Source organism: Cheilinus undulatus, linkage group 9 (genome assembly GCF_018320785.1).
Source record: "Cheilinus undulatus linkage group 9, ASM1832078v1, whole genome shotgun sequence".
NCBI classification, from domain to species: Eukaryota; Metazoa; Chordata; class Actinopteri; order Labriformes; family Labridae; genus Cheilinus; species Cheilinus undulatus.
This window is the reverse complement of record NC_054873.1, coordinates 38,520,867-38,548,038: the sequence shown is the minus strand read 5'-3', so window position 1 is coordinate 38,548,038 and position 27,172 is coordinate 38,520,867. Positions and strand designations below refer to the sequence as shown.

General features: G+C 40.4%; 1 protein-coding gene across 2 annotated transcripts; it reads left to right on the top strand.

Annotated features, from left to right (window-relative positions):
- Positions 1-1,968: 1,968 nt before the first annotated feature.
- Positions 1,969-13,036, top strand: pskh1 (protein serine kinase H1). 2 transcript variants are annotated; one of them, XM_041795685.1, is made up of 4 exons: positions 1,969-2,185; positions 2,948-3,700; positions 4,364-5,287; positions 9,417-13,036. In XM_041795685.1, exons 2-4 carry the CDS (start codon positions 3,632-3,634, stop codon positions 9,732-9,734), a joined length of 1,311 nt encoding a protein of 436 aa, XP_041651619.1. In that variant the 5' UTR covers positions 1,969-2,185; positions 2,948-3,631; the 3' UTR covers positions 9,735-13,036. The 2 variants fall into 2 exon arrangements, with proteins under 2 accessions (XP_041651619.1, XP_041651618.1); XM_041795684.1 differs by having other exon boundaries at positions 1,969-2,283.
- The last annotated feature ends 14,136 nt before the right edge of the window (positions 13,037-27,172 follow it).

Genomic DNA, 27,172 nt, shown 5'->3' with positions numbered 1-27,172 from the left:
TCACCTTGACATAAGTATTGAGACCCTTTGCAAAAACACTTAAATTTAGCTCAGGTTCCTCCCATTTCTCTTGATCTTTGCTGAGATGTTTCTGCACCTTGATTGGAGTCCACCTGTTCTAAACTGAATTGATTGGACACGATTGTAAAGGCACACCCCTCTCTCTAGAAGGCTTCACAGCTGACAACGCATATTGGAGCAAAATACAAGCACTGAGGTCAAAGGAGCTCGGAGACAGGACTGCTGCAAGACACAGACCTGGGGAAGGCTACAAAAAAATTTCTGCTGCCTTGAAGGTTCCCAAGCGCACAGTGGCCTCCATAATTCTCAAATGGAAGAAATTTGGCACAACCAGGACTCCACAAAGAGCTGGTCCCCTGGCCAAACAGAGAAATCTGGGGAGAAGGGACTGACAAGATGTTCACTGTTCATTTCAGAATAAATGTTGCGAGGAGGAATGGCTAACACTTTTGTACAAACGAGTGCAAGACATTTTTTTTGGTAGCACTTGGTTAATTGCTACAGTAATTGCAGACTAAGGCCACTGTGAGCACACTTGCTTAAAATTAGTTCAAATAGTTATTAAAATCAAAATTTTGTTGAACAAGTATTATTGAGCAGGTTAAGTGGGATTTTAAGAGGCCTTTTATTGCTTGCTCACAGACAACAAAAATGCAAAATCCAGACCGCTCATGAACATTTTATGAATGTTTAGGGGTCTGTGTACGTTAAGAGGTTTAATATCTCATTTAGAGCATACACGATATACAAAACAAGATTGATAATTCCCTTCATACAATAAGCATGTTTAACACTGTCCTAATCACCCAAATTTGTGTTGCTCCTGTGCTGTCCACCCAAACTGTTTTATTGGCTGGGGAAGCATAAAAACATTTCAGAATTTAAAAAATAAACCATAATATGAGCAGCTTTTGCTGGTTTTGTTGGAGAAGTACATCAGTTCTAAGTTTGCAATAAATATTTGAGCAATTGATCAGTTTGATAATTTTATGACCTTTAGATAAAACCAAGCGAGAGCTTAAAACCATTTTCCTCACCTCATGAATTAGCCTACAAGGTCAACCCCTTTGGTGGGTGCTTCCCCGCCCATCTACGTGATATCACATCCATGTGGTTGTCCCATTTTTATAATGTGTTATCTCATCAAGGGCTCGGGAAAAACTATGTTTTATTTTCATTCATCGGATGAAAAAAAAAACATGGTCATCATAAATAGGGACCCTGGACAGAACTGACCCTGTGATTTTCTAGAAACCTAAAAGCGTGCCCCACAAATCCACTGGTACTTTTCCGAGAGAGAAGTCAGCACTTTGTCGGTGCGACTCCTCTCTGTATCCAGGAAGTGACGGTGAGAACTTAATGGGGTCGAAACAAGCCGAGGGAGATCGTCCCGTCTCTACAAAAGAAGTTGGGTGGAAGTAGAGCTTTGTCAAGTGTGCAAGAGACACACACAATTATACAGGAAGTTCAAAGGTATTGCTTTCAAAATAAAACCCTTACATGTGGGTTATGGAAGAACGCGTTTCGGCTGATAAATGAGTTATCAGGTGGTTACAGACCTGCCAAACGAATTTACTGGGCCCCTGGGGAAAAAATCCTGTTTTTTGGAGGGGGGGGTAGAAAGCCTTTGGGACCCTCTTTAGTGGCCCTTTATCTTGTGACCCCCCAAGAGGTCCCGACCCTCACAAGGCAGTTGTTGACAAAAGATTATCTGGCTGATAATATCCCCATAGCTAAGGATGAACTGCTTGAGATTGCTTGTCTTGGGATTTTGCGTGTTTGGTTGGCCTTAGCTACAGCTACATTCTCAGTGGGCCCTGCCTTAACCCCTTAAAATTGTCTCCTAACGTAATGCAATCCAGAATTTTGAGCGAAGTTTTATTTTGAAAATACAAACCGGAACACTGTTTGTTATCGTATGATTCTTCACTCTGGCGGCTATGGGAAGGTGGTCTTGGTCGAAAAACACCGTACAGAAAAGCAACAGACGGGGAAACTGAATGTTTTCGTCCATTCTGTTTATCTACCTGACAACCTATAAAACTTTAGAATTGACTCAAATTTTTGCTGTCAAAGAAACTGATGGATTTGACTTGTTTGTCATCGGGATTAAAGTTGGGAAAGTACGAGGTGAAAATGGAGAGCCCAGCTGAGTGAGAGTGGGGTGAGAAGGCTGGATTTGGCAAAGTTGGGAGTCCTGCCCTGCTGTTAGCAGGCTAGTTAGCATGCTAAGACACTTCGCTATTTCGTTAAAGACATGAGGTGAGATAGAAAGTCACTGCATCATTTCTAATGTTAACGCCAGTTTGAAAAGTTTTCTACAGGCCGTTTTGGTCTTAGTGAAAGTAACGGTACAGAAAACTATTATTGTCATGAATAATGTAAGGGCCTGGCAGTTTTTTCAACTCTTAACTGTAGGAAACATGTAGGTTAAATGTCCGATAAAATGTGAGTGTTGTCGCTGTTTCTTTAGTGTGCAGAGTTCTTTAAGGTTTTAAGGGATGGTTGTTGTTCTTTTTCCGCTGCTTGTATGAACTGTACAGTGAGGTTGATAAACATTCAGTACAGGGAACTTATGACAATATTTCGGGCCAACATCCAACATTTGATATTAGAATAAGTGACCATCTGTGATTGTGTTTCTATTCTCTACAATGGCAGAGCTATGCTGGCCATTGTTTTGTTGGCTATTTCCGAACATGTCTGGATAGTAATCATATTTTGGCTCGAAGTTTCACAATATGGCCTCATCACGCAACAGCCATACAAAAATAGGTTTAACTCCAGTGCTTGTGTTTTTTCTTTCTTTCCTGCCTTCCCCTGATCTGTTCATTGAAAACAACTCCTGTCATATCAACATGTGCGTTTTGTGACCTTAACTATACTCACATGAGACTCATGTTTTATTGTGTGCTCTGCATTTCAGATCTCCCCTCTGCTGTTCTCCAGCCAGTGATTCTCCATGGAAGCTGCTTTATCTATGGCAAGACTTCTGCTGACATTGCAGCTTTTTCCAATGGATTAAAGCAGTTGACAGTCTTAGATTCTGTGGACGCTCTGCCTGAATATTACTGAATTTCTCCTGAAAGCAAAGAACTCCCTAGTTCTCCTGCCTTGATATATCTTTTCACAGAAGCCATTCTAACTTTACTCTTGCATTATTTTTCTTAGCTATTGAATGAACACAACCATCTGAAATGGGGCCCTGGTAGATTCTTCGAGTGGTTTGCCTGCAGACTGTGCAGCCTGGCTGTGTTTTGAGGATGCACAGACCTGTGAAAATATTGTAAGCCAAATACGACAAGCAGTACTGCACTTACTGATGGAGTTTAGACATCCTCCATTCATGCCCAAAGTGTTTTCATGAACTTTTGGACTGCTAAACTGCACCTAAGTAGATGTATTGCTTGTATTTAAGAACCTCGACTGCTGATGCCAGCTCATTGGGACTAGTGTTTATGTTATCAGATTTATTCATGAACCCTTTGTCTGAGTCTGGGTACAGCCTGGATGTTAGATACCTTGGGTGTGTTGAATCAGCTGTTGTGGTGATGAGGCAGGGCTCCTGGAGGCCTGTGTGGCTTGCTGGGCAGTGGCCCAAAGTGATGTGATGGGGTGCAGGAACAGTAAGGTCCTCCCTGAGCCTCCAGGGGATGTCCAGTTGGACCTTGTCAAAAAGGTCAGTAGAATACTATGGTGATCATGTCACAATTTCTTACTGTGTTACATCAATTAACAACTGAAATACAGTTAGTGTCAAGCATATTACAAATTATTATGAATTTTAAATGTTAATGATACTTACTAAGCATAGTTTTAATGATATGTGCCAACAGGGTTTAAGTCAGAAAAAAAAAGCCACATTGTTTGTTCCATAAGTTGGTAGTCTTTCATGTGGCTGATATCAATCAAAGCTATTTTAAAATAACTGATAACGTAGTGTTTGCAATCTACTTGCAAGTTTGTTGCAAGTCTATCCTCTTTACGATAATGGTCACTTCAGACTTTTTTAAAAAAGACAAATCTGGTTGCATACATTCAGTCTGTATTTTGTAGTACTTTCACTACTTAGATTTCATGTGATAATAACATCTTTGCAAGTACTCTGATGAGCTATCCTGTGGACAGTTTTTTTTTGCAGTATATATATGCTGCCGCTAATTCATTTTATTACAATTTGAGTCAATGGAAACAAAACATGTAATCCAAATTATTTTAAGTAGGATTATTTGTCTTTTTGTACAATAATTACCAGTACCTGTTTCAAAAATCCAGCATTCGTTTTGTTGTTCTGTTGTTTAAATTTGTCATTTGTTTAATACTGAGTCCTTGTATTTTCCAGGTCGATCCTCCCCAGCCTCCTCAGACAGATATATATAAGCACTTCATACGAGGAGATGGCACAAGGAGCAAGATGGGGGGTCCTGGAGGGGTGGGAGGTGACAAGGCTGACTCTGCCTCCCCATATCAGGCCCAGGCTCAGGCTGCCACTCCCAGTGCTTCTGCCCAGCCTCCAAAGGACCCATCTGAGCTGTCGGACCCTCAGCGGAAGAAGGTTGCAAAATATCGAGCCAAGTTTGACCCTCGGGTCACAGCCAAATACGACATCAAAGCACTGATAGGCCGAGGAAGTTTCAGTAGGGTGGTTCGAGTTGAGCACAAGAGCACACGGCAGCCTTACGCCATCAAGATGATAGAAACACGTTACCGGGAGGGTAGAGAGGTGTGTGAGTCAGAGCTGTGCGTACTACGCCGTGTCCGACACACCAACATCATCCAGCTGATGGAGGTCTTTGAGACAGTGGAGCGCGTCTACATGGTGATGGAACTGGCCACAGGTGGAGAGCTCTTTGATCGCATTATTGCTCGTGGCTCCTTCACAGAGCGGGATGCTACACGTGTGCTGCAGATGGTTCTTGATGGTGTAAAGTATTTGCACGCTTTGGGGATCACTCACCGAGACCTGAAGCCTGAGAACCTGCTGTACTACCACCCTGGAGCTGACTCTAAGATCATCATCACTGACTTTGGTTTGGCAAGTAGCCGGAAGAAGGGAGACGAGTGTCTGATGAAGACAACCTGTGGCACACCAGAGTACATTGCCCCTGAGATCTTGGTGAGAAAGCCTTACACAAATGCTGTAGACATGTGGGCTCTAGGGGTGATATCATACATCCTGCTGAGTGGAACCATGCCGTTTGAGGATGACAACCGCATGAGGCTCTACCGGCAGATTCTCAAAGGAAAGTACAGCTTCTCTGGAGAGGTGAGGTGCTAGATATTTCCCTCATTCACACACTCACAGATACACACTCAGTATTTTTACATGATGAAAAACAAAAGTCTGTTGTTTTTTTCTTTGTTAGTAGTGATAATACATGTAAACGTGACTTTGTATACTGTTGTCTTGGTTGACAGGGACAGTAGTCAAATTAAATAGTCTAATCCAGCTATGACCATAGCTTGAATTAGCTGTGCATGTAAATGCACTGACTGACCGGCACCCATATCTGGACCACATTCCTCTCACAGCATGAGTCTTTGTCAACAGATTTCCAAGAAGTTCAGCTCCTCTTGTGAGATGACATGGTTTAATAGTGACACACACATTTTCACACACTCCCTAACCTCTTGTTCTTCTCACTCTTTATCTCTCCATTCATCTCTATTGCTATATCTTGTCCCCTTTCCTTCTATCTTATTTATTTGCCATCCCTAAGTCAATACCCCTGTAAAGTGTGCGTACGTGTGCACAATAATTAATGCTCTATCTGTTTATCTAGCTGAAAGAATGCTGAGCAGTCGCTTCCTTTATTTCACAGCGTGGGTTGTTTATGATGCTATTGAGTTTTTACAAAAGGGCCCCTTGGTTAATGTTTGCCCCACATACAGCCAGTCCAGCACAAATAAAGTTGAGTATTAATGAGGTGTAGAAGCATTTCAGTTTTCTATGGCTTTACATTCAAACTTCTTAAGTGTCTTACAGGTAAGATGAGGTCAGAATAGACACATTAAATTATTAAAGCCAGGGAGGGAGTCTGTCTGTTAGCTGAGGTTTTAAAGTAGTACTTTGGAGATGCAGTAGGACTAGAAATGTCCACAATCCGTGCTCTGAATTAGTAAGAGATCATCGTCGGTGTGGTCATCTATTTTGCACTTCAGGACAATGTAGGGCTAATGAGTAATTGAGTAGTTGGCCTAATTTTGTGAAATAAAGACTTCACTAACCCCTTGCACCACCATATCTGACTATTTCTTGCTCTGACATGGGATAAATAGGGATGCACAACATTGGATTGGATGAACCAGTATCCAGTCTACTGGATGCTGGTTGATAAGGCTTGGTTATGTTTTCTGGGGGGTTGGCTGCTCCGACACAAACTGACATGGAAAAATGACGCTGAAATGTGTGCTGTGTTTATACCATAGACTGTAGAAAGAATTGGACACACCCTGTGTGACGTCAGCCATCTTCTTACACTAGGCAGACTCAAACTGCTTTGGAAGCCAATCCGCAGCGGCTTCGTATTGAAATTGCCATCTCAACCGAACTTTTGATCAACCTAGCTACAGAAACGTAGCTTCTGCCTGTCGAGCTATCTGTCAGTCAAATGAGAAGCGCCAATCAGCCTGCAGTGAGATTTTTCATAAATATAATTTAAACCATTGTGGTACAAAAAAATTCACCCCCCTACAGTGAGAGCACACGAAGACATTAGCTAATGAGGCACATTTGGTTTTTTGAACCAGGCTGTAAACCAGTTTGTTTCTTGTGCAAAAACCGGCTTTTAAACAGGTGTCCAGACAGGACTTCGGGTGTTGCTGCAGCCAGCCTCAAGTGGACAATCGTTGTATTGCAATTTTTTGCACTTTTGCATTGGCTTCATTTTTCAGGACTGGAGGTTGCCGCTTGGTTTATACCTAGCTACGGCTTCATCTTCACTATAAACCTTTTTTCTCCCTCAAGCTAGTGGGCAGTGTTTCACAATGTTTACAGATTGTTTGGTCTCTAGGTTTCCAGTTTTTATGACGACCTGTTTCAACTTCTAATTTATGGTCGCTGGGTTTGTACATTGTTAAAGTTTTCCTTTGTTTGGGGTTTCTCACATGCATAAGATACTCAGCTAAAGAGTACTCTCTTCTCAGTAGACAATAACATTCTATTTTATTGTAGGATTTTATTTCATTTTGTCAATATTTAATATATTTAGATTTGTTTTCTTTGTCAATAATTTTAATTTGTTTTGGAGAGATGGTGTTGCTCTTGGTTCTTTAGCTGATAATTTTCTTTAATATTTTTAAGGTGGTCAGCCTCTGGGCAGAGGCTGTTGCTAAGAAAGGCCAGGTGATGGTGTGATTCAGGATCAGCCTGTGCTAGGTGAACCTGGAACTTAATGGCTCTTTTGAGCATGTGTAGAGAAAGAGGGAATTCCCCCAGTTCTGCTTTACATGCCAGGTTTGGACAGTTTCTGTGGACCTTTAGGGTCTCTTTACAGAACATAAACACTTCAGTTTAAAAAAGTTAGCATAGCACTGGCTTAATTTAAGTTTTGTAGTTTTTTTAAATTTTATTATCAGTATCCAGATGATGTGCTACATCATTATAGAGTTATGTTTCTAGACACTTAATCCAAGTCATGTATGCTTATTTTAGTCTCCACTTTCTCCTAAGAGAAACTAGATCTTAAGCTGCTTCATGCTTTACTGTGCTCAGCAGCTACTCACAAATGTTGGATAATGTATATGTGTGTTCATGTTTCATAAAGAAGGTAAATTAAATCATGAAGTACAAGAAGTTTCATTCTGTCTGTGACCCTTAGTTAAAAAACATCCAGCCAAGGGCTAAATGAGAGGTGGGGCAGACTCTCTTTCTCCTGGAACATGCTTCTTTACACTGTGATAAATAATGGTCACATTACAGACTGGTCTTAAAGCTAAACACGGCATAGACATTCATGTAGTTTGAGAGGAAAAAAGATTGTCTATTGTGTCTTGAATCTTTAGCCAACCCTGGTGATTTACCTGCTGTTTCATGAGCAGTGTAAGTTGTCTACTGGGAGACTGAAAACACTGCTGGTTGCCAAGCAGGACATCATGTACCAACTGTGTGTGTATGTGTTTGTTGAAAGTCATGCAGCGTTGATATTCCCAATTCCTGTCTAAGTAGGGGGTAGAGTTTGACTCACTACCAGTAAATCCTACAAAACAGAGTTCATGTAAAAAAAAATCTAGTAGACAATTATGAAGAATATGTTAAATGACTTTTATATGCTTCATTTTTTACTTACAACAAGGCAGAGAGAAATTACTCACCACCCCCATCATTTATAGAACTCCGCTTTTTAAAAAGCAAAAGACACTTGTTATTCCATAGTGCTGGATAAAACAGATACCAAAGAAGTCAAAAACAAGCCTTTTGTCAGTTTAAAGCACTGACCTTTTATGACACAAAACTTAAATGCCTCTGCTGCCCTCTTGTGCACTGCTGATGAAGTTCTGCTAATTTTGTAGTAATGGCACTATTTTAAAACTCCTTTAATGGAAATCTGTATCAAAGCTGATAAAATCCATTTTCCAAATTACCTCAGGACTTTTGATGAACTTAATGTTTGTTTTTCATCTTTTTAATGCAGGAATATTAATGTCACTACATTTAAACAACCACACACAGAGTAACCAATGTATCAAATATACTTTGAAAAAAATGAATAAATAAAATGTTTTTAAAAGTATGATCGAGATTAGTGTTTCCCAAAATGGGGGTCGGGACCCTTGGGGGTTGTGAGTCACTAAGGTAGGGTCACTTTGCTTTCCAAAGAATGTGAGAGAAACTTAAAATAATTTAAGTGGTACATTTTATCCGTCATTGTAAAAGTGTAGCCCTAAAATGATTTTAGTCTAAAATAAAACCATAGTTAATAAGTGAGATTGTGCTTAAATGTAAGTTATGTATCCAAAGGTCCTTAAAATGTAAATTTGTGCATGACATGCTTTAACCACCTCAAGGGATGGTGGGGTCCACGGTCTAAGTTGCTTTAACTCTCTATGACCTACCATAGAACAAATCCACCAGAGCATAATTTTACATTTTTACATGTTGTAGTACAATGTTTTAGAGTGTTTGAATAATGGAATAATGCTCGTAGTCATATACATAACTTTCAAGAATTCCAAACATAGCATATTCCAAATTCACAAGTTATATAGCACCTGAAATGAAAATGAGTATTGCACACAAAAAGAAAACCAATCATTTTCCATGAAATTGAAAGATTCATACTATAGCCCTTTGATGAAATGCACGTTGTGTGAAAATAATTACACATTAACAGAGTTTATTAATTACATCACAGAGTTTATTATTTTATTAATTCACTCATGTCTTCTCTCTTTAGCCTTGGCCCAGTGTGTCAAACCTGGCCAAAGACTTTGTTGAGCGGATCCTAACAGTTGACCCCAGTGAGCGGCTCACAGCTGGACAGGCCCTCAAGCATCCCTGGATCGTCAGTATGGCCGCCTCATCCTCAATGAAGAACCTACAACGTTGTATATCGCAGAACCTCCTGAAACGGGCATCCTCACGCTGCCACAGCACAAAGTCGGCCCAATCCACTCGCTCCAGCCGTTCTACCAAATCAAACAAAGCCCGGCGGGTGAGAGAGAAGGAACTGCGTGAGCTGAACCGTCGCTATCAGCAGCAGTACAATGGCTGAAACAACTGTAGGAGCCTGTCTGTGTAGACAGCACGGTGACTGAGCCTTTAAATGTATACGACTATCAAAGTTGCTGCCACCAGTGTTAGAAGTGAAAATGGCTAAATCAAAGACTGACCAGAAAAAAAGTAGATCTATGATTTAAAAGTTTTGGCTGTGAGACAAAGACAATGTTATCTATTAATTTCCCACAGCAGTGTATCTTCTGGTGGGAGCAGAAAAAGACTCACCAGTTTGAAACATCATCTCTCCATCCATTCCTTCACCTTTCTCTGAAAGGATGGTGTCTTTCATTTCATTCCCTTTGTTCTTTCAGTCTCTGTGTCTCTCTTATTTATTTATTATTGTTGACATGATTATTATTCTCTGCTCAAATGGTCACTGGATAATGACCTTCTACACAGATCTGTTGAACAGAGTTTTGGGTACTGAAGTTTAAAAAAGGGATACTTTCAGAAGAGGGGGAAAAATTACTCTCTCTCCTCCCGGAATGCATATTGCTGTGAATTTATTGTTGTACAGACCTTCTCTTATGATGTGGGTAATTGAATCACACTGCAGCAAAACCACACCTTTAGAGGTCCGAATTTTTCCTAGTCAGTCTAAGCTTATCTAATCTTGCCGCCATTGCTCTGTTGATTTAATAGCTTAAAGCTTTCAAGAGATTATGAAGTTGTGTGGTAGTTTTATTAAATCTTGAGTTTGTTTTAAAATCAGAAATGAGGCCAAACAGCATTGTCCCCAGAGATTTTCTCAGATTGTTACATTCCCTCATGAAATATCTGCTAAGATTCTTGCCTGATACAGAAACAGGACTGGCCAAATGATGCTTTTTGCAGTGAGGCTGTTTTGCACTTAAAGGGTCAATTTTCCCCATAATAATTGCGAAGTACTAGATTTATGTCTAATTTATATTGGACCACAAATTTTGATGGTAAATTTATAGATGACAAACATTTTGAAGTTGGATGTGTTCATTTACATTTCAAAGGATTGCAGTTGTAGTTCAAGTAAGTTTTAGTATGTCATAATGAACCTAAATCATACAAAACATTATTTCCAACTAAAATTGTGGCTTGTTAAAACTCAGATTGGCAAGTAAGTTTGGAAAACTACTACCCTCAGTGGCTGGTGAGCAAAAAAATGTATGCTAAGCCTTACAAGTATTTACTTTTTGGGAATTTAAATATATTCAATCAAAACAGGTTGCATCACACAAATAAGGTCTTACCTTAATTAGAGACTGGTTGTGAGGTAAAGTTTGCATAGACATTTGGATCGAAGACTTGAAAATGTGTGTGAGCAAATACCCACCCTAAAGCTTCTTAATTGTATTAACTGGTGAAGATTTTAAATATAGAAATAAACATCCAATAGCAAAATACTGGATTTGTTTATAACTAGATCTTTATATATTTCTGGAAGCTTAACTCTGACAGGCTGCTATCCACACATTAAAATCTTTACAAGCTTAGATGTGTCTGAAATTTTGCAAATCAACCTGATTTAGTAATGTCAAGTTTAAAACAAAGACTAAGGAAGGACTTTGCTACTAAATTAAAAAACTGATCTATGAAGGATATTGTATGTATAAGACATGCCATCTTTCCTAGCTTACCTTGGCAATCACCAGCAACTTACAAAACACATAACAAGGCAAACGTAAATTTCTTGTCATGAAAACAAAGTGTCACAATTTAGTAGCTGGAGAGAAAATGCACAGAAACTTGATGCACTTGTGGAGCAAAGGCCGACTAGGATAGTTTACATTTTTCACACATTACAATAGCTTGTGCAGAATCATAACCATCCTAAATGTATATACTTCTTATGATTAATATGAAGGAAGCCACTGAGGATTTAGGCATGCTGAGTCAAATAATTTTGTATGATTAAAAAAAGATGTGTTCATTATAAAGCATAGCAAAGCTAACCATGCCTTAAATCTGTGCATGTGTTCTATGACATTTTGAAACATTAGTTTTTGTCTTGAAATTTACTAAAATTTAAAAATATTTAAAATGTTCAAGTCTATAATGTCATATGGTAAATGAACAGTGGATTGTTGCTTGTTTCTTGTCAAATACAGTCCAAAAACCTGCATTGTTGGTAAAAAAAACAATCCATCGTAGGAGGGTCAATAGCAATCATTACCAATCAGATTTGACAGTATTTTTTTTTTTTAATTCTATGTTAATGGTAAAAATGTGCATTGCAGTGGTGCAGATTTCTGAACTAGTGAAATGGATGAAGAGGAAGAATAAATGCAGGAGCTTGATTCATCATCATGTCCATGCTAAAATGTTTTATTACATATGATTACTTCCCATTTAGTATAATTATGTGATGAATATATTTTACTGAGTATTTCCCATAAGTAGCACAAGTTAAGAATTGAGAGAATTGATGTGCATTATTTGCCTTTTTGCTTTCCCCCTTTTCTATAGTGAAGCACTTCTTAAAGTTAAATGCTGTTTACAATTGTAATCTTCCCCTTTATATGAAGTGTATGCTGAATTGTTATGTTTTTCGTCCCTTCACGACACTTCCACAGTGAAAGTTTTGCTACATTTATAAGCATTTTGCTGTGATCCTGTCCAGTCCCTGAAAGTGTGTTGCTGTTGTGAACTTTTCAACATGTACTGGAAACTTGATCGAGCCATGTCAGCTGACCTCAGTTGTTTTCTGTTTTCTCTCTTGTTCTCTGCCTGTTTCAGAAAGCTCTGTCATCTTATTGAGAGTCTTTCGTGTCCTTGATTTAAGTCAGATCTTACATTCCTTTGTCCCTCTGCTGTTTATCTGTTCTTGTGTGTGAGCTCTAACTGTGGCTAAGTTGCTTAAGATGGACCTTAAAGGGGACATATTGTGCTAAAATCACTTTTTCAGGCTTTTCTAACACAAATTATGTACCCCAGGCCTATCTACAATCCCCTCAAGTACCAGCAAAATCCACCCCCACCCCCACCCCCCACCTTTCAGAAAATGAGTGCTGAAACAAGCCGTTCTCAGATTTTACACCTAGTGACCTCATATAGGGCGTAAGCACCCACCCCCAGGTTTGGATGGCCCTTCCCCACTTGGAGGAAAGTTCCATCCTCTCAGCTACCAGCTGAGATGCTGGCTAGCTCAGTGGGTTACCCTGCTGACTACCGTCTGGGAGATCAGTGGTTTGAATCCCAATCAGGTCCTTAACTTTGATAAAAGAGTCTGTAACATCAGGAGTGCTGCATCAATTTCCTGAGAGGAATGTGGTCAGGGGCGGAGTCAGACATCGCATTACCATTTAAAGCCACAAACACAGAAACGGCTTGTTCTGAAAAGGGCTGAAACAGAAGGGTTTTTAGACATGCAAAAATCCAATACTGAAGTGTTTTTTCAGCAACAAACTTCACAGGCATGTTTTGGGGTCCTCTGAGAACAACATAAATGTGTCTTAAAAGGGTAAAATATGTCTCCTTTAAATGAAGCTTGGATGGGAACTGGTATTGGTACACTTAAATTATCAATTACTTGAGAGATACTCCACTAAAAATAGGTCTTTCAGTTATCCTAAGCACACTCAGTACTTTTAAAAAGTAGCATTGTTTTTTTTCAAAGTATTCGAAGACACTGCAAGTCATACACAGAGAAAAAAGCTGTAGTTACCTTGAAACATAGATACTGGTTTAATTCTAATCTTGAGGTGTCCCTGTTTCTGCAGCATTTAGACAAAAAGGTAACATTAGTTCTGGTTGTAAGCTCACTGGTTGTTTTAAGAGCATAGCATCTATGGGAAATAAATGTTAAAACATTGTAAAAATGTTTGCTCTAACAGTCCTCAAGCCTTCAGTCTAAAAGTATCCGTATGGACTTACAGGGATAGCTTGATTAAATAAATCAGCAACGTATTTCTGTCTATTATGCACAATGTTCAGTAAAGAACCAATCAGTTCATAGCAGTTTTGGAGAATGTCTGCACATTTCTTAAAGTCTTTCTTGTTGTGTTTTATATATCTGTATGATTTTATATAAATGCTGTTGTTTTAATGAAGTAGCCAACTCAACACTGTTAATCCAAAACAGTTGTTCATGTTTTGTTATTGTGTCTCTAAGTGAATGATAACACTTTGATTCTTCCACTTTTAACTTTATATTTTTTAAAAAGTGTGTTGTACATGCCAATAAAACACTCAAACTTGATCGCCTCATTTGGCTTTTTTTTCCTTCCTTATTTTCTTTTTCTTAATCTTTGTTTTGTTCACAATGTTTTAACTGAACAGGAGCTCGCATTAAAGTAAGTAATGGACTGAATGAAGATTAGCTGTTTCAACATGACAATATTGTTAAAGCTAGGGGGGTTATAGAGAATGATTACTTCAACCTTAGATCAAAAGTTAAATGGCATTGATCTCAATATGGCCATTATCATTAGAAATTTTCAGCCACTGTTGAACATAAATAATATAATATATAATTTCTGCATGCATATATTTTGAGTGAACCAAAGTGGATATGATTTTAAATTGAACATGTACGCAGATGGCATACACACATGGATAAAACTGTTCATACCCTTCCGTTAAAAAAGCAGAAAACCCCACAATGATCATTGAAATAACTTGAAACCAACAAAAGCAACAATGAATTAAGATAAACTGAAAATAAGCATTAAAATCAGACAATGCTTTTGAATTTTGGTTCGGCAGAACCATTTAAAAAACAAACTAATGAGACTGGCTGGGACAAAAATAAAAATAAATATAGCCGCAAGCGGCTATTGGCGGGTTCTAACCCTTTCCGCCCTTTCCAACGGCCAAGATCAGCCCTATATTCAATCAGCCCTTGGGCTTCATGCCACCCAGACGCAATGCGTGAGCGGTCAAGTCAATACATATTATTAAAATTTGGGATATCAGGGTTTTTTTGATGTTAAGCAAACAAAAATACTCACAAAAATGCCACTACAGTATGTAAAAATCTAAGGATATGTCCTGGCGGACTGGCATAATGGTGGGTTTTAAAGGGTTAATTCATCCTGTGTATATATGGTTGGGTTTTATGGTAGAGGGGAGTTAACCATATAACAAGATATTTTCAAAATAAATATTAGCCCACTTTTACACAAAATACACCACATTATGGCATGGCGACTCAAATGGCACTCAAAACTCGGATTGACCCGGCTACGTTTTTCATCCGATTGTGCTCTTCTGTAATAGAAATGAGCGTCTCGGTGCCCCGATGCCACATACCAACATTGGTGTGGATAGCATTAATTTTGCAAAAGTTCTATTCATTTGACTGTTTTTAGCATTATGCATATTAGCCAAAATTCTGTAATAACGGCGTTGGTGGTGCAAGAGGCTTTTTTGTAGAGACCTATCAGGTGAAGCTGTGTGAGAAATTTCAAGTCAACAGCACTTGCTGTGTGTGGGGGCGGGGCTTTTGAAGTTTTGCACTCTATGTTATAGCGCCCCCTTTAGGCCGATTGGGCTCAAATTTTAGGAGCAGCATTTACACATCATTTATACTTGACGTACAAAGATTGGTGTCTCTAGGTCATTCCAGCTCACCACAAATGAAGAAAAGGTACTTAATGATGAATAGGCCACGCCCACTTTCACCAAAAAATATGCTGCTCAACACATTAGTTAATACTCGCCCCTAGAACATGCACACCAAATTTGGTGAAATTCCAACCAATGGTCTTTGAGTTATAGACATGTGGTGTTTATAGCGCCCCCTATGGGTTGAGCTCAAAACGCTTTGACAGGCAGCTTCCCAGTCCTGTTGTGAACCTACATACCGAATTTGGTGATGATCAGGCAAAAGGTGTGGGAGTTCTGACCAATCATTTGTTGGCTCCGCCCAGTAGCAAAGATATTTCGGGGTCTAGCGGCCATGTTTTTGATCGGATCGGGCTCATCGATAATAGAAATTTGACATTTTGTCCCCTGAGGCCATGTGCCAAATTTGGTGTTGATAGGGTAAATATTTCCCGATTTCTATTCATTTGACTGTTTTTCAAATTATGCTAATTAGCAAAAAATCTAATTAGGCGGACTTTAGGGGTCTAATTGGCTTTTTTGTAGAGCACATTGAGCTGCATCTGTGGGCCGATTTTCAAGTCAATCGGACTCACGGTGTGAGGGGCGTGGCCTTCCCAAAAAAAAGATTTTAGGCCTTAATTGTAGCGCCACCATGTGGCTGACCGGGCTCATGATTTATGGAAAGTTGCTGCACATCATTTCCAATGTTTTGGCCAAGTTTCAGCTTTCTAGCTCATTCCAGCTCACGGGAATTTTAGCTCAACCGGCAGGAGAAAAATAATAAATATAGCCGCAAGCGGCTATTGGCGGGTTCTAACCTTTTCCGCCCTCTCCAACGGCCAAGACCAGCCCTATATTCAATCAGCCCGTGGGCTCCACGCCACCCAGACGCAATGCGTGAGCAATCAAGTCAATACATATTATTAAAATTTGGGATATAAGGGTTTTTTTGATGTTAAGCAAACAAAAATACTCACAAAAATGCCCCTACAGTATGTAAAAATCTAAGAATATGTCCTGGCGGACTGGCATAATGGTGGGTTTTAAAGGGTTAATTGATCCTGTGTATATATGGTTGGGTTTTATGGTAGAGGGGAGTTAACCATATAACAAAATATTTTCAAAATAAATATTAGCCCACTTTTACACAAAATACACCACATTATGGCATGGCGACTCAAATGGCACTCAAAACTCGGATTGACCCGGCTACGTTTTTCAACCGATTGTGCTCTTCTGTAATAGAAATGAGCGTCTCGGTGCCCCGATGCAACATGCCAACATTGGTGGGGATAGCATCAATTTTTCAAAAGTTCTATTCATTTGACTGTTTTTAGCATTATGCATATTAGCCAAAATTCCGTAATAACGGCGTTGGTGGTGCAAGAGGCTTTTTTGTAGAGACCTATCAGGTGAAGCTGTGTGAGAAATTTCAAGTCAACAGCACTTGCTGTGTGTGGGGGCGGGGCTTTTGAAGTTTTGCACTCTATGTTATAGCGCCCCCTTTAGGCCGATTTGGCTCAAATTTTAGGAGCAGCATTTACACATCATTTATACTTGACGTACAAAGATTGGTGTCTCTAGGTCATTCCAGCTCACCACAAATGAAGAAAAGGTACTTAATGATGAATAGGCCACGCCCACTTTCACCGATAAATATGCTGCTCAAGAGATTAGTTAATACTCACCCCTAGAACATGCACACCAAATTTGGTGAAATTCCAACCAATGGTCTTTGAGTTATAGACATGTGGTGTTTATAGTGCCCCCTATGGGTTGAGCTCAAAATGCTTTGACAGGCAGCTTCCCAGTCCTGTTGTGAACCTACATACCAAATTTGGTGATGATCGGGCAAAAGGTGTGGGAGTTCTGACCAATCATTTGTTGGCTCCGCCCAGTAGCAAAGATATTTCGGGGTCTAGCGGCCATGTTTTTGAACGGATCAGGCTCATCGATAATGGAAATTTGACATTTTGTCCCCTGAGGCCATGTGCCAAATTTGGTGCTGATAGGGTAAATTTGTCCCGATTTCTATTCATTTGACTGTTTTTCAAATTATGCTAATTAGCAAAAAATCTAATTAGGCGGACTTTAGGGGTCCAAGAGGCTTTTTTGTAGAGCACATTGAGCTGCATCTGTGGGCCGATTTTCAAGTCAATTGGACTCACGGTGTGAGGGGCGTGGCCTTCCCAAAAAACAGATTTTAGGCCTTAATTGTAGCGCCACCATGTGGCTGACCGGGCTCATGTTTTATGGAAAGTTGCTGCACATCATTTCCAATGTTTTGGCCAAGTTTCAGCTTTCTAGCTCATTCCAGCTCACGGGAATTTTAGCTCAACCGGCAGGAGACAAATAATAATAATAAACCGGGAGGAAAACAATAGGGTTCTACCCCTTCGGGGTTAGAACCCTAATAATAATAAACCGGGAGGAAAACAATAGGGTTCTACCCCTTCGGGGTTAGAACCCTAATAAACCGGCAGGAAAACAATAGGGTTCTACCCCTTCGGGGTTAGAACCCTAATAAACCGGCAGGAAAACAATAGGGTTCTACCCCTTCGGGGTTAGAACCCTAAATATAGCCGCAAGCGGCTATTGGCGGGTTCTAACCCTTTCCGCCCTTTCCAACGGCCAAGATCAGCCCTATATTCAATCAGCCCTTGGGCTTCATGCCACCCAGACGCAATGCGTGAGCGGTCAAGTCAATACATATTATTAAAATTTGGGATATCAGGGTTTTTTTGATGTTAAGCAAACAAAAATACTCACAAAAATGCCACTACAGTATGTAAAAATCTAAGGATATGTCCTGGCGGACTGGCATAATGGTGGGTTTTAAAGGGTTAATTCATCCTGTGTATATATGGTTGGGTTTTATGGTAGAGGGGAGTTAACCATATAACAAGATATTTTCAAAATAAATATTAGCCCACTTTTACACAAAATACACCACATTATGGCATGGCGACTCAAATGGCACTCAAAACTCGGATTGACCCGGCTACGTTTTTCATCCGATTGTGCTCTTCTGTAATAGAAATGAGCGTCTCGGTGCCCCGATGCCACATACCAACATTGGTGTGGATAGCATTAATTTTGCAAAAGTTCTATTCATTTGACTGTTTTTAGCATTATGCATATTAGCCAAAATTCCGTAATAACGCCAGTGGTGGTGCAAGAGGCTTTTTTGTAGAGACCTATCAGGTGAAGCTGTGTGAGAAATTTCAAGTCAACAGCACTTGCTGTGTGTGGGGGCGGGGCTTTTGAAGTTTTGCACTCTATGTTATAGCGCCCCCTTTAGGCCGATTGGGCTCAAATTTTAGGAGCAGCATTTAGACCTCATTTATACTTGGCGTACAAAGATTGGTGTCTCTAGGTCATTCCAGCTCACCACAAATGAAGAAAAGGTACTTAATGATGAATAGGCCACGCCCACTTTCACCAAAAAATATGCTGCTCAACACATTAGTTAATACTCGCCCCTAGAACATGCACACCAAATTTGGTGAAATTCCAACCAATGGTCTTTGAGTTATAGACATGTGGTGTTTATAGCGCCCCCTATGGGTTGAGCTCAAAACGCTTTGACAGGCAGCTTCCCAGTCCTGTTGTGAACCTACATACCGAATTTGGTGATGATCGGGCAAAAGGTGTGGGAGTTCTGACCAATCATTTGTTGGCTCCGCCCAGTAGCAAAGATATTTCGGGGTCTAGCGGCCATGTTTTTGATCGGATCGGGCTCATCGATAATAGAAATTTGACATTTTGTCCCCTGAGGCCATGTACCAAATTTGGTGCAGATAGGGTAAATATTTCCCGACTTCTATTCATTTGACTGTTTTTCAAATTATGCTAATTAGCAAAAAATCTAATTAGGCGGACTTTAGGGGTCCAATTGGCTTTTTTGTAGAGCACATTGAGCTGCATCTGTGGGCCGATTTTCAAGTCAATCGGACTCACGGTGTGAGGGGCGTGGCCTTCCCAAAAAAAAGATTTTAGGCCTTGATTGTAGCGCCACCATGTGGCTGACCGGGCTCATGTTTTATGGAAAGTTGCTGCACATCATTTCCAATGTTTTGGCCAAGTTTCAGCTTTCTAGCTCATTCCAGCTCACGGGAATTTTAGCTCAACCGGCAGAACGGAAATAATAATAATAATAATAATAAACCGGGAGGAAAACAATAGGGTTCTACCCCTTCGGGGTTAGAACCCTAATAATAAATATAGCCGCAAGCGGCTATTGGCGGGTTCTAACCCTTTCCGCCCTTTCCAACGGCCAAGATCAGCCCTATATTCAATCAGCCCTTGGGCTTCATGCCACCCAGACGCAATGCGTGAGCGGTCAAGTCAATACATATTATTAAAATTTGGGATATCAGGGTTTTTTTGATGTTAAGCAAACAAAAATACTCACAAAAATGCCACTACAGTATGTAAAAATCTAAGAATATGTCCTGGCGGACTGGCATAATGGTGGGTTTTAAAGGGTTAATTCATCCTGTGTATATATGGTTGTGTTTTATGGTAGAGGGGAGTTAACCATATAACAAGATATTTTCAAAATAAATATTAGCCCACTTTTACACAAAATACACCACATTATGGCATGGCGACTCAAATGGCACTCAAAACTCGGATTGACCCGGCTACGTTTTTCAACCGATTGTGCTCTTCTGTAATAGAAATGAGCGTCTCGGTGCCCCGATGCCACATACCAACATTGGTGTGGATAGCATCAATTTTGCAAAAGTTCTATTCATTTGACTGTTTTTAGCATTATGCATATTAGCCAAAAATCCGTAATAACGGCATTGGTGGTGCAAGAGGCTTTTTTGTAGAGACCTATCAGGTGAAGCTGTGTGAGAAATTTCAAGTCAACAGCACTTGCTGTGTGTGGGGGCGGGGCTTTTGAAGTTTTGCACTCTATGTTATAGCGCCCCCTTTAGGCCGATTCGGCTCAAATTTTAGGAGCAGCATTTAGACCTCATTTATACTTGACATACAAAGATTGGTGTCTCCAGGTCATTCCAGCTCACCACAAATGAAGAAAAGGTACTTAATGATGAATAGGCCACGCCCACTTTCACCAAAAAATATGCTGCTCAACACATTAGTTAATACTCGCCCCTAGAACATGCACACCAAATTTGGTGAAATTCCAACCAATGGTCTTTGAGTTATAGACATGTGGTGTTTATAGCGCCCCCTATGGGTTGAGCTCAAAACGCTTTGACAGGCAGCTTCCCAGTCCTGTTGTGAACCTACATACCAAATTTGGTGATGATCGGGCAAAAGCTGTGGGAGTTCTGACCAATCATTTGTTGGCTCCGCCCAGTAGCAAAGATATTTCGGGGTCTAGCGGCCATGTTTTTGATCGGATCGGGCTCATCGATAATAGAAATTTGACCTTTTGTCCCCTGAGGCCATGTGCCAAATTTGGTGCAGATAGGGTAAATATTTCCCGATTTCTATTCATTTGACTGTTTTTCAAATTATGCTAATTAGCAAAAAATCTAATTAGGCGGACTTTAGGGGTCCAATTGGCTTTTTTGTAGAGCACATTGAGCTGCATCTGTGGGCTGATTTTCAAGTCAATCGGACTCACGGTGTGAGGGGCGTGGCCTTCCCAAAAAAAAGATTTTAGGCCTTAATTGTAGCGCCACCATGTGGTTGACCGGGCTCATGATTTATGGAAAGTTGCTGCACATCATTTCCAATGTTTTGGCCAAGTTTCAGCTTTCTAGCTCATTCCAGCTCACGGGAATTTTAGCTCAAGCGGCAGAACGGAAATAATAATAATAATAATAAATATAGCCGCAAGCGGCTATTGGCGGGTTCTAACCTTTTCCGCCCTCTCCAACGGCCAAGACCAGCCCTATATTCAATCAGCCCGTGGGCTCCACGCCACCCAGACGCAATGCGTGAGCAATCAAGTCAATACATATTATTAAAATTTGGGATATAAGGGTTTTTTTGATGTTAAGCAAACAAAAATACTCACAAAAATGCCCCTACAGTATGTAAAAATCTAAGAATATGTCCTGGCGGACTGGCATAATGGTGGGTTTTAAAGGGTTAATTGATCCTGTGTATATATGGTTGGGTTTTATGGTAGAGGGGAGTTAACCATATAACAAAATATTTTCAAAATAAATATTAGCCCACTTTTACACAAAATACACCACATTATGGCATGGCGACTCAAATGGCACTCAAAACTCGGATTGACCCGGCTACGTTTTTCAACCGATTGTGCTCTTCTGTAATAGAAATGAGCGTCTCGGTGCCCCGATGCAACATGCCAACATTGGTGGGGATAGCATCAATTTTTCAAAAGTTCTATTCATTTGACTGTTTTTAGCATTATGCATATTAGCCAAAATTCCGTAATAACGGCGTTGGTGGTGCAAGAGGCTTTTTTGTAGAGACCTATCAGGTGAAGCTGTGTGAGAAATTTCAAGTCAACAGCACTTGCTGTGTGTGGGGGCGGGGCTTTTGAAGTTTTGCACTCTATGTTATAGCGCCCCCTTTAGGCCGATTTGGCTCAAATTTTAGGAGCAGCATTTACACATCATTTATACTTGACGTACAAAGATTGGTGTCTCTAGGTCATTCCAGCTCACCACAAATGAAGAAAAGGTACTTAATGATGAATAGGCCACGCCCACTTTCACCGATAAATATGCTGCTCAAGAGATTAGTTAATACTCGCCCCTAGAACATGCACACCAAATTTGGTGAAATTCCAACCAATGGTCTTTGAGTTATAGACATGTGGTGTTTATAGCGCCCCCTATGGGTTGAGCTCAAAATGCTTTGACAGGCAGCTTCCCAGTCCTGTTGTGAACCTACATACCAAATTTGGTGATGATCGGGCAAAAGGTGTGGGAGTTCTGACCAATCATTTGTTGGCTCCGCCCAGTAGCAAAGATATTTCGGGGTCTAGCGGCCATGTTTTTGAACGGATCAGGCTCATCGATGATGGAAATTTGACATTTTGTCCCCTGAGGCCATGTGCCAAATTTGGTGCTGATAGGGTAAATTTGTCCCGATTTCTATTCATTTGACTGTTTTTCAAATTATGCTAATTAGCAAAAAATCTAATTAGGCGGACTTTAGGGGTCCAAGAGGCTTTTTTGTAGAGCACATTGAGCTGGATCTGTGGGCCGATTTTCAAGTCAATCGGACTCACGGTGTGAGGGGCGTGGCCTTCCCAAAAAACAGATTTTAGGCCTTGATTGTAGCGCCACCATGTGGCTGACCGGGCTCATGTTTTATGGAAAGTTGCTGCACATCATTTCCAATGTTTTGGCCAAGTTTCAGCTTTCTAGCTCATTCCAGCTCACGGGAATTTTAGCTCAACCGGCAGGAGAAAAATAATAATAATAATAATAATAATAATAATAATAATAAACCGGCAGGAAAACAATAGGGTTCTACCCCTTCGGGGTTAGAACCCTAATAATAATAATAATAATAATAATAAATATAGCCGCAAGCGGCTATTGGCGGGTTCTAACCTTTTCCGCCCTTTCCAACGGCCAAGACCAGCCCTATATTCAATCAGCCCGTGGGCTCCACGCCACCCAGACGCAATGCGTGAGCGGTCAAGTCAATACATATTATTAAAATTTGGGATAGAAGGGTTTTTTTGATGTTAAGCAAACAAAAATATTCCCAAAAATGCCACTACAGTATGTAAAAATCGAAGAATATGTCCTGGCGGACTCGCATAATGGTGGGTTTTAAAGGGTTAATTGATCCTGTGTATATATGGTTGGGTTTTATGGTAGAGGGGAGTTAACCATGTAACAAGATATTTTCAAAATAAATATTAGCCCACTTTTACACAAAATACACCACATTATGGCATGGCGACTCAAATGGCACTTAATACTCGGATTGACCCAGCTACGTTTTTCAACCGATTGTGCTCTTCTGTAATAGAAATGAGCGTCTCGGTGCCCCGATGCCACATACCAACATTGGTGTGGATAGCATTAATTTTGCAAAAGTTCTATTCATTTGACTGTTTTTAGCATTATGCATATTAGCCAAAATTCCGTAATAACGGCGCTGGTGGTGCAAGAGGCTTTTTTGTAGAGACCTATCAGGTGAAGCTGTGTGAGAAATTTCAAGTCAACAGCACTTGCTGTGTGTGGGGGCGGGGCTTTTGAAGTTTTGCACTCTATGTTATAGCGCCCCCTTTAGGCCGATTCGGCTCAAATTTTAGGAGCAGCATTAAGACTTCATTTATACTTGACGTACAAAGATTGGTGTCTCTAGGTCATTCCAGCTCACCACAAATGAAGAAAAGGTACTAAATGATGAATAGGCCACGCCCACTTTCACCGATAAATATGCTGCTCAAGAGATTAGTTAATACTCGCCCCTAGAACATGCACACCAAATTTGGTGAAATTCCAACCAATGGTCTTTGAGTTATAGACATGTGGTGTTTATAGCGCCCCCTATGGGTTGAGCTCAAAATGCTTTGACAGGCAGCTTCCCAGTCCTGTTTTGAACCTACATACCAAATTTGGTGATGATCGGGCAAAAGGTGTGGGAGTTCTGACCAATCATTTGTTGGCTCCGCCCAGTAGCAAAGATATTTCGGGGTCTAGCGGCCATGTTTTTGAACGGATCAGGCTCATCGATAATAGAAATTTGACTTTTTGTCCCCTGAGGCCATGTGCCAAATTTGGTGCTGATAGGGTAAATTTGTCCCGATTTCTATTCATTTGACTGTTTTTCAAATTATGCTAATTAGCAAAAAATCTAATTAGGCGGACTTTAGGGGTCCAAGAGGCTTTTTTGTAGAGCACATTGAGCTGGATCTGTGGGCCGATTTTCAAGTCAATCGGACTCACGGTGTGAGGGGCGTGGCCTTCCAAAAAAACAGATTTTAGGCCTTGATTGTAGCGCCACCATGTGGCTGACCGGGCTCATGTTTTATGGAAAGTTGCTGCACATCATTTCCAATGTTTTGGCCAAGTTTCAGCTTTCTAGCTCATTCCAGCTCACGGGAATTTTAGCTCAACCGGCAGAACGGAAATAATAATAATAATAATAATAAACCGGGAGGAAAACAATAGGGTTCTACCCCTTCGGGGTTAGAACCCTAATAAACCGGCAGGAAAACAATAGGGTTCTACCCCTTCGGGGTTAGAACCCTAATAAACCGGCAGGAAAACAATAGGGTTCTACCCCTTCGGGGTTAGAACCCTAATAAATATAGCCGCAAGCGGCTATTGGCGGGTTCTAACCTTTTCCGCCCTTTCCAACGGCCAAGACCAGCCCTATATTCAATCAGCCCCTGGGCTTCACGCCACCCAGACGCAATGCGTGAGCGGTCAAGTCAATACATATTATTAAAATTTGGGATATCAGGGTTTTTTTGATGTTAAGCAAACAAAAATACTCACAAAAATGCCACTACAGTATGTAAAAATCTAAGAATATGTCCTGGCGGACTGGCATAATGGTGGGTTTTAAAGGGTTAAGTCATCCTGTGTATATATGGTTGGGTTTTATGGTAGAGGGGAGTTAACCATATAACAAGATATTTTCAAAATAAATATTAGCCCACTTTTACACAAAATACACCACATTATGGCATGGCGACTCAAATGGCACTCAAAACTCGGATTGACCCAGCTACGTTTTTCAACCGATTGTGCTCTTCTGTAATAGAAATGAGCGTCTCGGTGCCCCGATGCCACATACCAACATTGGTGTGGAAAGCATCAATTTTTCAAAAGTTCTATTCATTTGACTGTTTTTAGCATTATGCATATTAGCCAAAAATCCGTAATAACGGCGTTGGTGGTGCAAGAGGCTTTTTTGTAGAGACCTATCAGGTGAAGCTGTGTGAGAAATTTCAAGTCAACAGCACTTGCTGTGTGTGGGGGCGGGGCTTTTGAAGTTTTGCACTCTATGTTATAGCGCCCCCTTTAGGCCGATTGGGCTCAAATTTTAGGAGCAGCATTTACACATCATTTATACTTGACGTACAAAGATTGGTGTCTCTAGGTCATTCCAGCTCACCAAAAATGAAGAAAAGGTACTTAATGATGAATAGGCCACGCCCACTTTCACCAAAAAATATGCTGCTCAACACATTAGTTAATACTCGCCCCTAGAACATGCACACCAAATTTGGTGAAATTCCAACCAATGGTCTTTGAGTTATAGACATGTGGTGTTTATAGCGCCCCCTATGGGTTGAGCTCAAAACGCTTTGACAGGCAGCTTCCCAGTCCTGTTGTGAACCTACATACCGAATTTGGTGATGATCGGGCAAAAGGTGTGGGAGTTCTGACCAATCATTTGTTGGCTCCGCCCAGTAGCAAAGATATTTCGGGGTCTAGCGGCCATGTTTTTGATCGGATCGGGCTCATCGATAATAGAAATTTGACATTTTGTCCCCTGAGGCCATGTGCCAAATTTGGTGTTGATAGGGTAAATATTTCCCGATTTCTATTCATTTGACTGTTTTTCAAATTATGCTAATTAGCAAAAAATCTAATTAGGCGGACTTTAGGGGTCTAATTGGCTTTTTTGTAGAGCACATGGAGCTGCATCTGTGGGCCGATTTTCAAGTCAATCGGACTCACGGTGTGAGGGGCGTGGCCTTCCCAAAAAAAAGATTTTAGGCCTTAATTGTAGCGCCACCATGTGGCTGACCGGGCTCATGATTTATGGAAAGTTGCTGCACATCATTTCCAATGTTTTGGCCAAGTTTCAGCTTTCTAGCTCATTCCAGCTCACGGGAATTTTAGCTCAAGCGGCAGAACGGAAATAATAATAATAATAATAATAATAAACCGGGAGGAAAACAATAGGGTTCTACCCCTTCGGGGTTAGAACCCTAATAATAATAATAAACCGGCAGGAAAACAATAGGGTTCTACCCCTTCGGGGTTAGAACCCTAAAAATATTTTGTTGCACAACCTTTTGAGGCGATCCCTGAATCAAACTTATACATATCACACATATGTTTGGGATTTTAAGTAAACACAACTCAGTTTTAATCACATTTTTACTTAACGTGTTTAACACAAGTAAACTATATTGAGCCTATAGCTGTTATGGACAAGAAGTATTAGTTGTTTATAGTCAGTATTTAGAACAGGTTACAAAAAATGAGATGATTCAACTCAATGTATCTGAGTAAAATTTATGTTGCTGTTTACAGTGCTGGTGGTCCTTCTGAATTTAATGGGGGGGGGGGGGGGGGGCTTAATTTTATAACTTATTCCTTTAAAAACATCTTTTATGCTTCAAATAAATATATATATATATGTATATATATATATATATACATATATCTCCATTGTCTCCGTCTATGTTTTATTTCCTGTCTGTTTCTTGTTAAGCACTTGGGCTGCGAGCGTTATGTATGAAAAGTGGTGTACAAATAAAATTGGGGTAATCATAAATCGCATCATTAATTGTTGTAGTGAATACAAAACTTTATTGTGTACATTTACCACTGCACTGGGTGGACTGGACGCGTCACAAGTTTCAAGTCAAATACCATAAAGTCGTTTTTGTATTTACAGTCAAGTGTCCTGACGGTAAACAGCGCCCACTGCTGGAAAATTACAGCATGACCGGGAATGTTCTGATGTTGTGCCATAACTGAGGCCCTCTGGGTTGCCAGATTTGATACAGACCAAGGCTAATCATAATTGAGGGTGAGTTCTATATAGATTTAAAAAAAAGTCCAGCCATGATTGCAATTTTGTGAGTAAAAGCTTTACTTTCTCTAGAAACAATATGGCAATGAAGAAAGCCGTGAATTTTATCCGAATGCGTATGACAACGCTTCATGCACTCGGAAGCTCCTAAGGAGTAGGAGGATGGTGTAAGCAAAGCTGGCAACATGTCATAACCAGACGTCAGTG

What these genes read in the sequence shown, in the direction of transcription:
- pskh1 (XM_041795685.1), top strand. Translation starts at nt 3,632, where the DNA reads ATGGGGTGCAGGAACAGTAAGGTCCTCCCTGAGCCTCCAGGGGATGTC. An exon ending in AGTTGGACCTTGTCAAAAAG is followed by an intron (nt 3,701 to 4,363) that starts GTCAGTAGAATA and finishes TGTATTTTCCAG; the next exon opens with GTCGATCCTCCCCAGCCTCC. An exon ending in AGTACAGCTTCTCTGGAGAG is followed by an intron (nt 5,288 to 9,416) that starts GTGAGGTGCTAG and finishes TTCTCTCTTTAG; the next exon opens with CCTTGGCCCAGTGTGTCAAA.